Genomic DNA, 16,956 nt, shown 5'->3' on the forward strand with positions numbered 1-16,956 from the left:
TCTTGTCACGACTCTACCCCACGAGTTTCTCCCAGATCTAACCACTTCAGCATCCAGTTTAGTGCAAGCTATAGCTCTCTGAAAGTCTCAGGTGTTTCCCAGTGACAGTAGGAGAGATCAATAATAAAAATGGAACTAGAGATGTTGCGGTGGGCTCAGCAGCATCTCAAGAAGAGTAAATGATAAGAACTGCTATTGCTTTAATAGCTTCTGCTTGAAAAAATCAATTTCTGAACATGGAATATGATGACAGAGAAGCAGGACAGATTGCTACTCAGAGCAGACCTTCCCCTCTCCTTCAGAAGCTATTACAGAAAAGGGCAAGAGGAGCAAGAGGGAGACAAAAGCAAACACCCCTTAGCAATGACTGACCTTACATCTCTTTGTATGAATTCAGGCTCCCATTAAAAGCCAATAAGACGTTTTCTTCCACTAAGATCAAAGAGCTAAAACCTCACCTATGACAGAAACTTTCAGACATGTTTCGAGTCTGAAGTGTGTATTTGAAACAGATGAGAGGCAAAAAGAAATTAAGAAAGAAAAAAAACCTTAAGAGCTAGACATAGGCAACAAATTGCTTGGCATACAGTTATCTCTCTACATTTATTCAGTTCTCCTGTTCAGTGTTTAACTCCTATCCAGATCAAACACTTCTATAAAGAAAATGTTCTGGTTTTATCTTGGTTCCACTAACTCCTCATTTCTCTTCCAATATGTCATGAATAAATCATGTCATTCCTCTACCAGGCCCTTTACTGGTTGGTATAACCCAATCTGCAAAGTCATTTTGTTTCATATCTCTTCCACATCATTCCCAAATACATTGATAAATCAGGAAAATGAATTAGAAGTTTTGTGTGTGTTTGCTCCTGTTCCAGACAGTTTGTCCCAATTAATAAATTGTGTGTGCAGTGTTTTGCTGTAGAACAACGTCTCTGCTTTTTTCCCAAGCAACACTGATGAAAATTATTCACTGCAGAACAGAGTTAGACCCCTCTATAGGGGGTCTGAGGTATAGGGCTCTGAGGATCCTGCAGGCAGACGAAGAAGACTTGGAGTCAACCCTGTGGGCTGTTTGTGTTGGCAGCGGAGGGACCAAGATCAAGGCCAGAAGAATTAATGAAAGCTGCAGTTGAGCAGGTCCATCAGGTGACAGTGGGAGGTTCACGTCCAAAGGTGAATAGGGCCACTATCATTGGAACAGTGTGTGAATAAACGTATGGACAGGCACTGTACAAGTGTACAAGATTAATGCTCTTCCATCTAGAAACATGTGGATTGAAAGGGCGTAAGTCAGAGGTAAATACAGGCGTGAACGTTGTGGAGAAAGTAGCTGGGGAATAATTGTTTTGTGGTGTATGAGAGAAGGGCTACTAAACGAAATTGTCCATCAGCAGGTCTAAAATAACCATATGGAGGTATGTTTTCACGCAACATATAAAGAAATCATAGGGCCGATAGACCTGGAAGGTACAAGTGAAAGCCAAAAGCGTAAAAAGCTATCAGAATTATTAGAAAGAGGTAAGAAAAATTCAGGGTATACAAATAAATTTAGTGGTTAGGTGTGTGGAACAGTAGCTCATAGGCAACCTCCGTTTGAGGGAGATGAGAAGATATATCCACCATCACCAGGATATGCAAGACAGAAAGCCATAAAGTCATTTAGCTGCTTAACCTGCTCTGCTTCCTAGGAAGTTCAACAGTTCTTCACCCGACTGGGGAAAAAAAAAAAGGCAGGGGATAAAGACAAAAAAGTCCTCCTTGCCTCCTGATTAGTATCAGTACTGTCAATTCAGTGTTATTAGCCAATCCAACTAAAAAAGATAAGAGTGGTGTGGGATAGGAAAAGGAGAGGAGAATGCTTCTTTCCTCAGAAGAAATTGAATTAAAACAATTAGTAAAATCTGAACATCCAAAAACTGAATAAAAACCAGGAATACATGGACATTTCCATCATGAGTTTGCAGGTCTTGGTTGTGTTTTTTTTTTATTATTTTACTGGGGTTTTTTAATGCTAAAAAGAAACAGGGGGGGGGGGTAACCAAAACTTCTCTCAGAATTTAGCCAGTCCTGCTTGTTGACACTGAGAGGAATTTCCTTCCCTCTGTCTTTGTTACCCAGAGCAGAGAGCTTCTGAATCCCCCTGCAAGTGAGAAAAAGCCACTTAGGATAGGTGCGAGCCATGTACCAGATTTTGTACAACCACACGAGCTAATCAGAAGGAAAGATGGGATCATTCAGATAATTGCTTACAACCATCATTTCCATTTCCATAATAGGCATGCCATCAAACCATCCAGATTAGGAAATTAGAGAGGGCTTTGTGAACTCTAAAGAAGCATTTGCTTAAACCAGGAGCAGCTGCTGAGCCAGATGGCGAAGTCCTGTCCTGCAGCAGACACGATACTAGAAAGATGCAAAAGCACACAGAAGAAGCGCAATCTCTCCTCGTGCTTCGTGTACGTGATCGTTAATCACTGTGGCACACTGCAAGCAGATTTTCAAGGAATACAGGCAGAGGTAGCGCACGAAGAAGAGCTGTATTTTATTATACATGTAGTAATGTATACGGCAGTTTACATTGACTTGGGTGGCCCATCCTGCCTGCTTACCTGTGCAGTTTCGCGTGCTGCAGACCGGCTGGCGTTGAGCTTGGGAGAGACCCTGCCGATCTCACTGGGGCTTGACCTGAAGCCACTAACACGTTTGTAGTTCCGTGGTCAATACATCTGCGAAGAAGAGGCAGAGCTCATGTCTCGGGCTGGACTAAGGAACATGGTGATTTGATTAAACCAATTATGGCCCGTCATGCTACGCATGAGCCTTTAAGGCGCTGTTGCAGTGAAACTTCCCGAAAACTGGTTTTTCGGGCCTGCGGCTTCAGCCTTTGCCTTTCAATACTGTTTTATGCACTGACTGTCATAAACACTGACATAAATGAGCCAAAGGTCTAGCCTCATATTTACACTTGTAATTCTGTTCTGTAAGCAGTGGCTTTTATACCACAGCATACTTTTGGAAAGCTGACTGCTTAGTTTCACATCCTGGTTCTCCGGCAGTAGCTATAGTTTCTTTAGCTTGTGTAAGGATTAGCTCTGCACATTATATTTGCCACATCTAGAGAACTAACTTCTTTTTTTTTTCCTTTCATTTCTGCACTGTTATTTCGCTCCCTTTGTACATCCATCCCCCCCCTAGCTGGCAGGGAGCCTTATGAAAAGGTCTTTACCTTGTTTCCTTTAAAACCTCATCTTTAAACTCCTTTGTCCTGATATCTGCAAAGAGAGAAAACAGCAGTGAAAGAGCTGGGGTGCTGAGATCCCAAAAATTGTCTCCCTGTGACGCTTTGCTCAGGACTCAGATACACAATCGAGTTATTCCACCTTAGCAATTACTGTGCATCTGCTGAGCCAGGATAGCTCCCAACATCCATGATTTACGCTTTTGGCAGCCGTGGAGACATTTCACTTAATTTACACTACAATGAAAACAGTTTAGCCTAGTTGCCTGACTTCCTCTTGCCGCACACAGAGTTGCTGGGGATGAGCTGGGGAGCGGTATGTCACTGCAGCATCCCATAACCAATATCCCATCCTCGTGGGACCGTACGCCTGGTGCTTCTGCAGAGATTGTGCAACCCTGAAATGGGAACCGGGGATTTTGTTTTGTGCTCCTGAGAGCACCCAGAAGAGGACTTCTGTTACACTCAAGGCTCCCATTCCTAAATGTGTTTCTGAAGTAATGAGACCCTCTTCAACTTTCTCATTGCCTTTGCATTTTCTAACCATGGCCAAACTGAAACACAGGAGGCTCCATCTGAACGTAAGGAAACTTTTTTACTGTGAGGGTGACCAAGCACTGGAGCAGGTTGCCCAGAAAGGCTGTGCAGTCTCCATCCTTGGAGGTTTCCAAGGATATCCAAAAGGCATCCAGACATGCCCCTGAGCAACCAGGTGTAGGTGGTCCTGCTTGAGCAGGGGGTTTGGATCGGATGACCTCCAGAGGTGCCTTTCGACCTCCATCAGTCTGAGATTCAGTGAAAGCAGAAAGCTAAGGTCTGGTAAGACATGTTATGAGGTTATTGTTACTGTAAATAAGAGTTAGTTATGCTTTTTTCAAATGAAACTTTTCATTTATATTTTTTAAATGCAAAACCTCGTCTCATTGCAATGGACGTGGCTTTTAGGAGTAGATTCACTGCTTTGACAGTTGTAACATTTCTGATCAACATGAAATACAAACCCCACAAAAGGCAGATTATTTCATGGCTGTTAACTAATACTACGCTACCGAGGGGACACTGTTCACACCAGGGACTTGAACCTCCTTTTTCCACAACGTAGAGGAGAGCCTGGAGCACAACCCTACTGGCAGTAGGATGCTTTCCAGTGAATCTTTTCCACTGTGCATTGCTAATTACTTGTTACCAAGTTATTAAGCCCTGGTCTCCTTTCTCATTAATTCTCCAGGAATACAGTTTAAAAAGATTTAGCTTCAGTCTGATAGGAAATGGGAAAGTTTTGGAAACCTTGTGAACATTCAAAGGATGGAGATACCATTTCCAAGTCCAGAAGCTCTGTCTTTTCCGATACTGCCACTCAGGTTTTGCAGCTTCAATGTAATTCTTTAGTCCATCATTCTAGGGAGAATGTGTGTTACAGAAAGCAGAGAGAAACACAAGTTAATAGGATATAGTTCTGGAAAACAGCGTATAAAACATCTGGTGCTTTAAACACTTTGCCTTCCCATGGGCAGAAGATCGGACTTTATTGCCAAAGTCCTACTGTTGGTGGGGAAACTGAGACCCAGGGAAATCACAAGAACTGGCTGCAGTTTGTGGCAGAGCTTGTAAGATAAAAATCTCAGTTTAATACTTCAGTCTAAAGTTTGCTGCCTGTAAACCTCAGAGTAAGAACTAAGCTTGTGAGGCATTTTTCCAAGTTTCATGTTCATTTTCAGTATAGAAAGTAAGCTGGTAAGTAGCAGTAATTAGAAAAGTTGTTTGCTCTGAGCGGAGATATCATCCATCGCTTGAGCCAAAATTGTCGTGTGGTAAAATCTGTACCTTCTTTGTACTTTTTGCACCTCCCAGACATCTAGTACAGAAGATGAGTTATTAGAAAGTTTTGTTGTATCACACCGTGTGTGTGAATTTCCACATCAAAAAGTGACATGAGCAGCAAAGTGTGGTAGAAAAACTTCTCTGCAAAGTGAGTTTCCCTAAAACCAGGGACATTTTTATTATTATTTTTTAATGCCAGCAATACTGTATCATTGTGCTTCCCTCTACCTTAGTTTCCACATCTGCTAAAGCATTAAGACAACTTTTGAAAGCACTCTTGAGAGCAGTGAGAAGCATTACAAAAGAATTGAACAATTGTGAGGAAGTGCACTTAAAAAGAAGAAATAAGAGAAACATGAGAAAATTAAGCTAAAAGAAGTACCCTTTATTTCACTGAGAATAAGAAGCAAAGGATCAAAACCACAGTGAAAACTAAAGGCTTCCCCAAACAGAGAGGAGGAGTTTTGAGCAGGAAATAGGAAGCAGAAAAGTTCTTATAATGGGATCCATTGTAATGAAGAAGAAATAACAGAAATTACATAACACCTCAAAAAAAAAAAAAAAGAAAGAAAGAAAGTACTGAACATTTATGTCCTTGATTTGTTTGCACAAGATCTCTTATGATCCCGATATGAACCGTGGTAAAAAGAAATGCAAACAATGACGGGGCAGAAAAAGCCTGGGGAAGAGCAACCCACCAAACTGGGCTAAAGTTAACTTCCTTTGGAGCAGCTGTTAAAATGAACAAAGGCACCAGAGTTTAGATCTGTTGTAAAGACAAATTTCAGGGGCGAGTTTCAGTGTCAAAATCCGCCTGTCACAGGGATTCAAGAAATGAGTTAAGCCAGGGCATAGGCTGCTGCTGATTTCAGTGCAAGACAGGTCTATGGTTAGCAAGCTGTTCAGCTGACTCAATTGTCAGAAATTCCTGGAGGTGACGATTGAATATTTTCATGACTCATAGCTGCATAATTGATTTGCTCCTGTTTGCAGAAGTTTTATTATTCCTCTGTGCAAAGAACCCCATTGCTGGAAATGTTTGCAAAGCTCGAGTTTCACTGATGTGGTTCTTCATCTAAGAAGCAAGTTTTGACTACTGTTTGTTCATTCTGGTTTATTGTACCAACTTTCCAGCCAGGGATGGCAGGCAGGTTTGTGTGACAAATGATACCGAAGGAATGTCATAGTGACGTGATTCACATGAGATGGACAGGGTAGGGACCAGTGGTCAGGGTGGGTGCCGAGGGAATTCCAATGTACTGTTAGAGGTATTGCTTCTTTGTTATTTCTGTCTGACAAACATCTGTCTTGGCCTTTTAGACTATGAATGTTTTAGCGTAAGGCCTATCCTAATCAGATTGTTGGTCTCTCCTTCTTTTGCTTGATTAATGTCTGTACAGCCCCTAGCCAATGTGGGTTTGAGGTCCAGCTGGGACTGGAAGCAGAGATGTCTTACAAAATGAGAAATGCTTTTGCACTGGACGGCCCCCTTACAATCCTGGATGGGCCAGGAAGCACAGAGTACCAGAGAGGCATGGGAACTTCACAGTTCTGTCAGTTTGGGCCAAAAGAGAGAAACATTCTTATGTTAATTAAGGCGCTTTTTAGCTGGTTGGAGGCCCTAGGCACTCAACTTGCTTAAGAGTCCAGGAAATCTTCCTGCCTTTGAGTATACATGTTAAAACAGGCAATACAGGTTGTCAGTATCTGGTTTTTCTCCCCTCATAGCCAAATTTTGAAGTGTTTGGTTCTCAAAGAAGAGTGCAGTAGATTTTCCAGGAACCACATTTGATCGGGGCTCATCTTGTAGGCAAGGTCTGGGGTTTGAGGACTGCATTCAGTTCCCAGAACTCTGACCTTACCTGCGTAAGCCTCGTCTTGGCTTCTCGCAAGCAAAGTGGAAGATGTAAATACTTCACTGCTCTGTTTAGATGAAAAATTTTCCAGGAACAAAGGCAATATGACAATAACACACTCAAACAATATTGGTGCAGTGCCAACAACCAAAGGTCTGGGTACAACTGGCATTATGGTACCATTAGAAGAGATGTTTTGTGGGCACCTCAGTATTAAAATGTACTTGTTTTTCAGGTCTGAACTTTATGACCCAATGGGTCCCTCCCATTTGTGTGTTCTCTGTAATATGAACACTTTGTAACAGAGAAAAAGTATGAGAATTTTACTCTTCAGCGTTACAAGAAATGTGCTCTGGCATTTGAATCAACAAAAGGCAGACATTTTTTTAACAGCAAGTTGAATGTTTCTTTTTAAGTCATCCTTTTCTCTTTTCTTCCAGGGAACGTGACCAGGAATTGTACAAGCCAGGGCTGGACGGACGTGTACCCTGCACCGTATACCGTAGCTTGTGGATATGATTCCAACAGCACTCCAGGGGAAGAGGTTTGTAAACCTGGATGGATAGACGTCAAGATTTACCAGGGATCAATACCAGAATCACATGATCTTCCCGTGCCCAATTTTTTCCATTCCCACTCTGATTCCTCAAGAAGGAAGGATCCTCTTGAGGATCCCTGGAAGCAGAGATCAAATGTCTGGTCAAAGAGACGATCATCCTTTGATTTCCAGGGGGTTGGCAGGAAATCAGCAACTGAGAAGATCAGACCAGTGTCTTTGTGATGCCCAAAGATAACTTCAGGTGCTTGGCTTTCCATGTTCAACTTTGAAACAAGCCCTCCACGTTTGTATTTATCCTTAAGTAGATACGGTGATTCCAGTTTTTCTAGGCCAACATAAGCACCAAAAGATCAGAAGGCATAAAAGGATACAACTCACTTGCCATCAGTGCTGTTCAACAGCTAAAGAACTAGAAAACTGTAGGGAACACAAAAAATTCTCACAGAATGCTCCTGAATTTCGTAAAGAAATCCACAAGCTCTCTGGGATACTGTCTGTGTGTAAATGAGTAATCACTGACTAGGTATAATTAGCTTTATAGAGTATTGTCAGTACACAGGAAGGAGTTTGTTATTGGTTTGCCGCATGCTGAGACACGAAGGGTAAAGTCTAAAGAAGGTAACAAGTGTTGTTACGAGCAGGATTCACCTCACCTAAGTAAAAGTTCAACATCTAATGGAAACTAGTCACATATAGCTGTCACATAGTCAACAGGAAAAAGTTTGTGCTAGAAAAGAACTGTATTTCACTGCAGCCATATCTTTATGTTAAACCTATGCCCATGCTTTTTTTCTGTTGTATGATGTATGTCAGCGTTTGTGAATGTTGGACATAGGAACCTCAATAATGAATAAATACCTATGGTGAGAGGACTTTGTGTAAGGTCACACATTACCAAGGCCCTCAGAGACTTAACGGAGAATCTGACCAGAACTGAGCCAGCCTTCATAGTGAAAGAATACAGAAAATAGCAAAGGGAAAGTTGCACAAAGGATTTCAGGGCTCTACTAGAGAAAGCCTTAGTCTGCCTTTGAGGTCAGCCGTGACTTCAGCCCCTCGAGTGGCCCATTTCTCAGATCGAGCTATGTGGCACCAGTTGCGCATCGTGAAAGCCATTATTACAGGTCTGCTCTGGGAAGGTCTTCCATTGAGAGCTCTGGTTTATGTTCCAGCTGCAAAGGGGATTTGGGAATTCCTGGGACATGCTTTGGCGACGCAATGGATTGCAGCGTTGCCAGAGTGCCTCGTTACCAAGAGAACATGTATTGTGTTCTTTTAATTCTCTCTTAATTATTTTCTCTCGATTTCCGCGGTTTTGTCATGCTGTTTAAGTCTAATTTGTGTGAAAGGTGGCTGAGGGGGGTGAACATGCAGTCCTAGCCTGTGAAGAAGAATAGATTTTTGTTGTTGTTGAATTGGCTGTCAGTTTGGGGAGGAAGAAGTAAAGGGAATAGAAAAAAAGAACAGCAGGTTGTATGGGACACGAGGTCCAGAACAGACTGATAACCTTCCACACTTAAAACACTTCATGAACTTTTAATGCCTGCTGGTCTCGAGTCAGAAACAACAAGAAAAATATGAAAAATAAATAAGGGCGTGTGTGTAAGATTTTAGTTGTGAATTCTTGCAGTCCCTAAGAAGCAGATGATGTAGGCAACAAAGCAGTACACTTACGATCTTTGCAGTGATAATGATTCCTTCTCCAACCTGACCTTTAAAAAACACGTATTAGCAAATGGGGGTGGGGTGGGGTGTTTTGCTGTCCCGTTGTCAGACGTGATGCACAACTTGTCCCTTGTGTGCCTCCATCTGGTCAGAGAGGGGCCACCCCAGGCATCACTATAGGCTCTGTCTGAAGATGGTGAAGAAAATAGACATTTCCAGAGGTCAGCTCACCCCACATTTCTCTCCAAAGGGACCGATTTGCATTTACACTGGGAGCAGCCCAGATGACTTTAGGCTAGGTGACATGAACCCAAAATATGTTTGGATGCGGGGCTACTGGAAGACTTGGTATCAATATTTCTGTTCTTTTTCTTTTACAGATATAAATGTTTCACATTCTAATCTCAGTTACCAAGGGACAAATATATGGTTACTGAACAGAAACCAAGGCAGCTAATTTTCATTTAATCTCAGTTTAGCATCTACCTTAACTAATTGTTCTTATAATGTTCCTGTGAAATTAAGCAGAGGCTTTTAGAAGTTAGAGAGAGAGTGATGAAATTGCCTGATTTCACTCTGTAAATCAGTCTAGCTAGAACCCAGGCATCCTGGAATGCATTTCCTTCCCTTCTATAAATCCCTCTTTTTCCTAATAAGAATATTTTAATAATCTGAGCTCTGAGTGAAATTCCAATTCCATTTATGATCTTGGGTCAAATTCTCTGCTTTGATATCTGTAAAATAGGAAGCGATTGTCATTATCAAGTACAAATGAAGAGTGAGAAGTCATTATGTGCTGTTTCCAGAACAGAGATGACCCCCACATGCTACATTAAAGCTGAACGCAGAGCCATCTTTCTGTATGGAAGAAGGATTGCTTATCGTAAAAAATAAGGGCAGGGAATTGTTTGTTGAACAACACCAAGAAGTTTCTGTGCCTGACTTGCTCCTGTGAATAATTCTAAGAAGTGAAAGGCCTATACCTGTATTCACACTGGAGAGTTTCCATCCACCACCCCACTACTGACATCTTCTATGATATCTCTTAATTTCCTTTCTCCCATTTCTCTGCTCTCCTACATATACTGTGGGACAACCTTTTCCGCAGACTCAAGCTCCCTTCTTCTGCTGGCCAGGTCTTTCCTGGAATACTTCTGCTCTGGTGCTATCAAGAAGGAAACTAGATGATGAGCCAAAGATGAAATCAGCATGAAGGAAGTTGACTGCTTTTATTGGGAAAGTCTCAGCTGCCTTTGGGAGTCCAAACTCAAACAAAACTGGACACAAGGCTATATTTAGTTAGCTTTGGGTGGAATCTTCAAGACAGAGGGGTAGAAAGGTGGAACCTCTGCTGTTCTTTCCTGCTGTGCAAGTCCCTCCATGCAGTGCAGATGAGCGAAGCTTAGGCATGACCATACCATACTGGGTGACTCCATCACCATAGCAGCCTCCTGGCATCATATGGGCGAGATCAGGTAAATAAATTTGCCTGAAACCCTTGCTATGAATTATGTATTCAGAGTTACTGACCCAAAGAGCTTAGTGAGGTGGATTCATTGAATGGGGCTGTGAAGACACCATGTTTTTGGCCACCTCTGAGTTCTGTGGTCTGAGAAGCAATATAGATATGACCCGTGTAACCTTTGCACTCTCTGAAAACTCTGTCTTGTTTTAACTCCAAGCTGGCTTGTGCAAATGCTGGAGGATTACTACTCGTCTCAGCCTCACTGGTTCTGCAAAGTACCTAGTACTTATCAAGGACTATGAAAATAGCATATAAAAATGTCAACCCGTGCTGTTATTAAAGAGTGTTTTCCCAGACAAGGTTGAGTTTAGATTTTCTGTCTAAACTGCTCTTTGCGGTTTTGGTTGTTTGGGTTTTTTTATAGAAAATGGTGACAAGGAGAGCAGAGGAGGGTCAATCAAGGGCTGGAAAAATAAGATTTTCCACAAACTGAGTTAGACTCTCATAAAAACTTGGATTTTTCATCAATAAAACAAATGTCCGAATACCAACTGATCTTTTGTCCTTTTTTTAAGCTGAAAATCAAAATATATTGATTTAGAGAGTTGCTGCAGAGCCTTAGGAGAGCTGGAGTTTTGTTGCCTTACTTCCCCATTTTATTTAGACCAGGATTCTCTGTTGGATTTAAGTCCCGTGGTGCCTCATGCTCAGAGATTCCCTCTGTGTGCTGTCAAAGAAAAAAGCCATGAACTAATTTCCAACTTAACATATATTTCTGAATTAACATATCTGTGATTTCAGGGAGAACATTTTGTTTTTCCTTGCTGAAACACAATGTCTAGCTTCCGCAAAAGCAAACCAATTTCCAGACCAGTTCTGTGCTCAAACTTCCTTAATAAGATGAAGCTCGTCGTACTCACCACCTCAGAGACGACGTGTCAGTGTGCTGTTTAACTGAACATTAGTCATTCTTGTTCCACAAGATTATAACCGTGTAGCTGTCTCTGCAAGTGTCAAATCAGACTCCTTCCTGCATGAACTTTTCCCTTGTGTAGCTGTAACCTGGTTTTGGAGTGATCCAAGCTCTACTGCAACCGGACATGTTCTTCGTATTCACACCGGTGGTATTTGAAGTCGTGTACTCTACTGGATGTGATTTTAAAGGGTGAAGGAGCTGGAGGTTTTCTAAGAGAATGGAGTAGATAATTTCCTTGTCTCACCAAGAAAGTCAGTAAAAGCTCAGTGATAGTGTATTTAGGAATGCGTGCTGGCAGCTCTTTGAAAGACCTGTTTTGTTTCTTTCCTTCACATTAGCAAACAGCGTTCTATGGCACAGTCAAGACTGGCTACACCATTGGACATACCTTATCGCTCATTGCTCTCACAGCTGCTATGATCATTTTATGTCTCTTCAGGTAAGTCCATGAGCAAAAAAGGCATAGGTAAGGGGGTGACTCAAAGGACATAGTGGCTGTTTAAGTTACAGGCTATGAGCATTACAGGTGGATGGAAAAGACTTTGGTCAAGTCAGAAGAGGACAGGGGAGGAAAGTTCCTCCATCTTTCAGCACCACGGTTTTCTGGTGTATGATTTGTGGCCTTTGTGTGAGAGTTATAACCCCAGTCCAACTGTTTAGGTGGGATTCATCTCACCAAATGTACATTGTTACGTGATGGATCTCTGTATTGGAGGCCGTTATTCCATAATCTTGTTATAGTCCACAGAGACCTAGTCGGTATGGTATATATGGATACTATGGAGTGACGCATTTCTACTAAAGTAGGTATTCAAAATGGTACAGGTGAATCACACCCCATAACTACCTCCCAAAGTCTATTGCAGAAGCAATTGACAAGACATAGACACCCAGAGCCATTTTAGACATGCTGGAGCCTCTGAGATGTGCACAAGCGTAGCAGATACGATGCAGGACCTTCAGGAGACCCAAGCCCATATGGATTGATGGGCAGGTACTCTACAGCATATCAAACGTCATCAGATGCCTAGATTGCAGTAAATGAATTAATCCTCAGTCTCTGTTGTTTATAATAGATTCAGGCATCTAAATTTGGGTGCCTCCAATGAAGGAAGTCTGTATATAAGGTAATCTATTATAATGTTGTTTATGTATAGAGAGAACAGCAAAAAGCAGAACTCTGTGAGACGGAAGAACCTTCTAGATGTGATTCCATCTCCTCATGCCGCTCTAATGGCTTCCCTGAAATGCGTGATATGGTTGTCCAATTTATGACAGTCTGGTCCAGACATCACCCCTAAAGCAAGCTGTAGGAAGCAGCATACCTTCTAGGGTAATTCTCACGCTCATACCAAGACTGGCCTCACCCTTCAAGATCTTTGCACTTCTCAGCACACATGCTCTCTCCACTCCTCTTACAAGGGAAGAGTGAATCAGACACTCATGCAAATTATCTCATCTCAACAAGGCACAAGGTGCCAGCCAAGCTGGTGAAACTGTCGAGATTAACACTCTTCATTTGCAGGAAACAGCGTAATTTGACTTGCCTTCACCTGCAAGTACAGAGGACTCCGCTTGGTCACATTATCTTGCCATCGTCAGAGATTAAGAGCATAAACTCTGCCAATGCACAGTGACTCACTCAGCGGTGGTAATTTGATCATGTTGCTGAGTGAGGTCTGGTGTGGTTCTGATGACTGTACAAAGTACCCATTTCCAGAGCATTAGGCCTTTCACTTTAGCCGATGTAAAGTCTCACTTGAAAAAAAAAGACCCACTTGATCAGAATTCATCTTAAAATTATTAGTGGGCAAGGAACAGAAAAACCCTGATGCTATTCCCAATATCATTAATAACTAGCCATTTTAAAGTGAAAATATAGTTCATGTTGCTCCAGAAAGCCTGTAATATGTGTTAATTTTGGCAGCAGCTGCTAAGAATTTCTCTTCCTGAAGGAACATTTCACTTTGCAAAGAATTATTGCAGTACAAACATTCTGTAGAAAACAGACCTCTATCATGAGCGCAGTTTGCTCAGTCAAAACCATTTCTTTTCCAGTGGAGAGCAGTGTGGCGGACCTGTTGTCTGTCATTCTGTATTTTGACCTTTTGTTCTGAGAATTGGAAAAGCTGTTGCTACACTGCTGCAGATGTATGGATTGCCACATGTTTTGTGGATTTAAAAAGGCTTAAGTGGATTTGCAGTGATTTACATCAGAACATAGTCTGTCTTAGGGTTTCTAATGTTTAATTGTAAGTCTGTGTTTCAGCAGAAATATGTAAATAGATAAATAATGCTTTTGAAAAGCCTTGCTATTAAGAAATATCGTTTCATCTCTTCCCGACAGAAAACTACACTGTACTCGAAATTACATTCATATGCACCTCTTCATGTCATTCATAATGAGAGCTATTGCAGTCTTCATAAAAGATGTCATCCTATTTGAAAGCGGAGAATCTGAACACTGCTTCGTGAGTTCAGTAAGTAGTTGTGCACATTAAAGTTTCCACCTTATTCTGTTGCCCCCTTAAACAATGCACCAAAAATTACCTTGCAAATGCATGAGACAGTACTTTGGGAAGACTTCAAATTTTTTTTATTGCTTGAAAGAAACAAAAACATGATTGCTGCAGGTTTATTTGTATGGAAAAGGCATAAAATAAATTAGGAGGGTTAAAAGTTTATAGGCATTTGATCCCTTCTGAGGTCAAACCCCCAACTGGGTCTCTACAAGATTTTGGGGCTTTGGTCAGTCCTGTGTCTATCTCCCAGTCCCATGCTAGTTTCTTGGATATCCTGGTCAAAGGAGACTTGCAGTCCTGTGTTTAGGGATTCAATAAATCCTTTCGCTTCAGTGAGGGTGGGAGTCAGATCCAGATTCACATAAGTAACTTCAAGTAAGTACCTATACACGAGCTACACGTGTAAAGTGCAACCATCGTCAGTTGAGCTCTAATTAATATACTTACTGGAGTCTGGAGAGCTGTTCACCTCTCTTTGAAGAAGGCACGTGCATTTGGATAGTTCTCTGGGCTCCACTGATTGCAGTGACCAGATCTCTGCAGGAGTTTAGGCAGGAAATCAGTGTGTAGACATCCTTGTCTATTTTTCATCTGGATCTGTAGCCACACTAGCTGTCTGCAACTGAGATTTCCCCACTGGGATGATAAATGGGGAGAATAAAGGAGTTGGGATATTTTTTCTCTTTCAAACTCAGTGTTGTCAGCTGGAGCACACATTAAGGAGGGAGAAGAGCTGTTTATCTAAAGGCCATATTGATGTAAGAGGACAGTAGTCATGAATAAATTTAGGCAGGAAATTGAAATCACCAAAATAAAGAGATGTGATCAGAAGTCAGCCAAAAAAAAAAAAAAAAAAAGGAACCCTCCATAATAAATTCATAACATTAGATGAGCTGCTCGCTGCTAATAGCAGGGGACTGGGCACAGCAGGCCAGCAGATCCCTTCTGGACCTGTTTTTCTATGTCATACAGCACCATAGAAAGATTCTCTTTCCTCTTCCATTCACCCAGTTTCTTCCTTGCCTTCTGGCTTTTCTGTATCCTTACCCTGAGTCCTGTCCCTCCTGTTATAATGACCTTTCTGCTTGAGCACCTCTCAGTTGATACCAAAGAGCAGCCTGCTCCCAGCTTTTCCCCGAGAACTGTCTGCAGCACGACATGTTCCCATTGCAGTGACCCTCTGGTTTTGGGGTTTTTTTTTTTCTCCTCTGTGGTTCACTGGGATCTGTATTCTTTAGCAATGGGGTTTTATTGTGAAGGTCCGTGAATGGTTAGAATGACATATAAACCGGAATAAACAATTGCCCGGTGTCTGCTGCCACAGATAACTGCCAATGCTAATTGGCAGAGGAGCCAAGAACCCAATGAGCCATAGAGTTTGAACTAACCTCTCACCCTGTGGGGCTTTGCACTGGGTCGTGACTGAGGCAAGACTGCAGAAAGCTGTATGAGAAGTGTTTGCTTCAACCGTCCATCCAGAAATACTTCTGTGTATAAATACAGGACTTTGTCCTGTAGAATCCGCAGCTCCTGGAAGCCAGTGTGCTTTCAGGCAGACCCATGGCTACCACCTTTGTGTGTGTTTCTCCCCATCAGAGGATTTTCACGTGAAATGCCAGCTCAGGGTGAATGGCTTCATGATACCCAAGGGTTATGAAAATATGTGGAACAAATCTGTCTCCACCACACTAGGCTGAGCATACCCCTTGCAAAATTTGCACCTGTCTTGACCCAACATTTTAGACAACCTTTTAGGTCATAGGGAAAAAATACGTACATGAAATGCAGTCAAAATGCCCCTCCTAATATTCATCTATTTGCAGAAATAGTTATAAAATCCATTGTGTTTATGTGGGTTTGGGTGGGTTAGGTTGGCTTGAGTTAGGTTAAATAATTGGTTTGTTTGTGCTTTGAACTTGCAAGATAAAGTTTTGACTTGGGAGACCAGGGCCTAATACACAATTTACTGAGGGTTTTGTGTATAATGGCTAGATAGGGCCTTGAGCTCATTCAGTCTGAGGAGAGATTTGAACAAACAGTTCAATTTACTGAATGGTCCTACCCCCATGCTGTCTTAAAAGAGGGCAAAACCAAAGCAATAACAGTGTTTCATTAGAAGAGAAAGCACTGCACTTAGTTCTTTTAAGGAAAAAAGGATAAAGGCACCCCTCTTCTACAACAGATTCAGGGCTATAAAAACCAAATTAACAGAGACCTCTCCCAGCATTTCTGATGAAGGGACCAAATTCCTGAATTTGGCATTACCTGTTGCAGTACAAAGATTTAAAATTACGTTTTATGCACCAGCCACGCAAAAATATTTTAAGCTCTCCACCAACAAATGTGTCAGTGCTCCAATCAAGTAGGAACTCCAATACATGTAGGTGTCTATGTAATCGAAAAAGACTTGTTTATAGGCTTTGCCGCAATAGCATTTTTACTTCGTTTTACCTAGTGTGGGAAACCTCACTTACGGTGTTAACTCTATGCCATTTTAAACTCAAATAGTTTGGGATTACCATTGGGTTCAGCATGACCACCCTGAAAAATTTGTTGGGCTTTTCTATGGGCCACAGAGCCTGAGAATGCAGCAGTAAGCATTCGGGGGCCAATGCAGCCAAAATACATGTGTTGAGCATCAAGGAAGCCATCACGTGAGCCAGAACATGCACCACGCACTGGGTGATGTTTACAGAGTGATTTGTGGCACCCGTAGCCTCCTTGAATTCCTTGGCCCTTCTTTCTTGATAAACCCACTCCTGGGGGGAAAGAAAACTCTTGCTGCTTGGGTGAAAAATTCAGCCTGTTTCAATGGGGCAGAAACCCTGAGTTAGCAAGCGAGGCTCATTTT

The 16,956-nt window shown here is 42.0% G+C and overlaps 1 protein-coding gene across 1 annotated transcript in view; it reads left to right on the forward strand.

The window, feature by feature from the left end:
- LOC126037969 (vasoactive intestinal polypeptide receptor) overlaps positions 1-16,956 on the forward strand; it is a 112,882-nt gene that overhangs the window by 66,331 nt on the left and 29,595 nt on the right. The window contains exons 4-6 of the mRNA XM_049798946.1: positions 7,359-7,462; positions 11,922-12,022; positions 13,931-14,063. Coding sequence (XP_049654903.1) covers positions 7,359-7,462; positions 11,922-12,022; positions 13,931-14,063 — 338 coding nt within the window. The remainder of the gene's footprint in view (positions 1-7,358; positions 7,463-11,921; positions 12,023-13,930; positions 14,064-16,956) is intronic.

Source organism: Accipiter gentilis, chromosome 4 (assembly GCF_929443795.1).
Source record: "Accipiter gentilis chromosome 4, bAccGen1.1, whole genome shotgun sequence".
Taxonomy (NCBI): Eukaryota; Metazoa; Chordata; class Aves; order Accipitriformes; family Accipitridae; genus Astur; species Astur gentilis.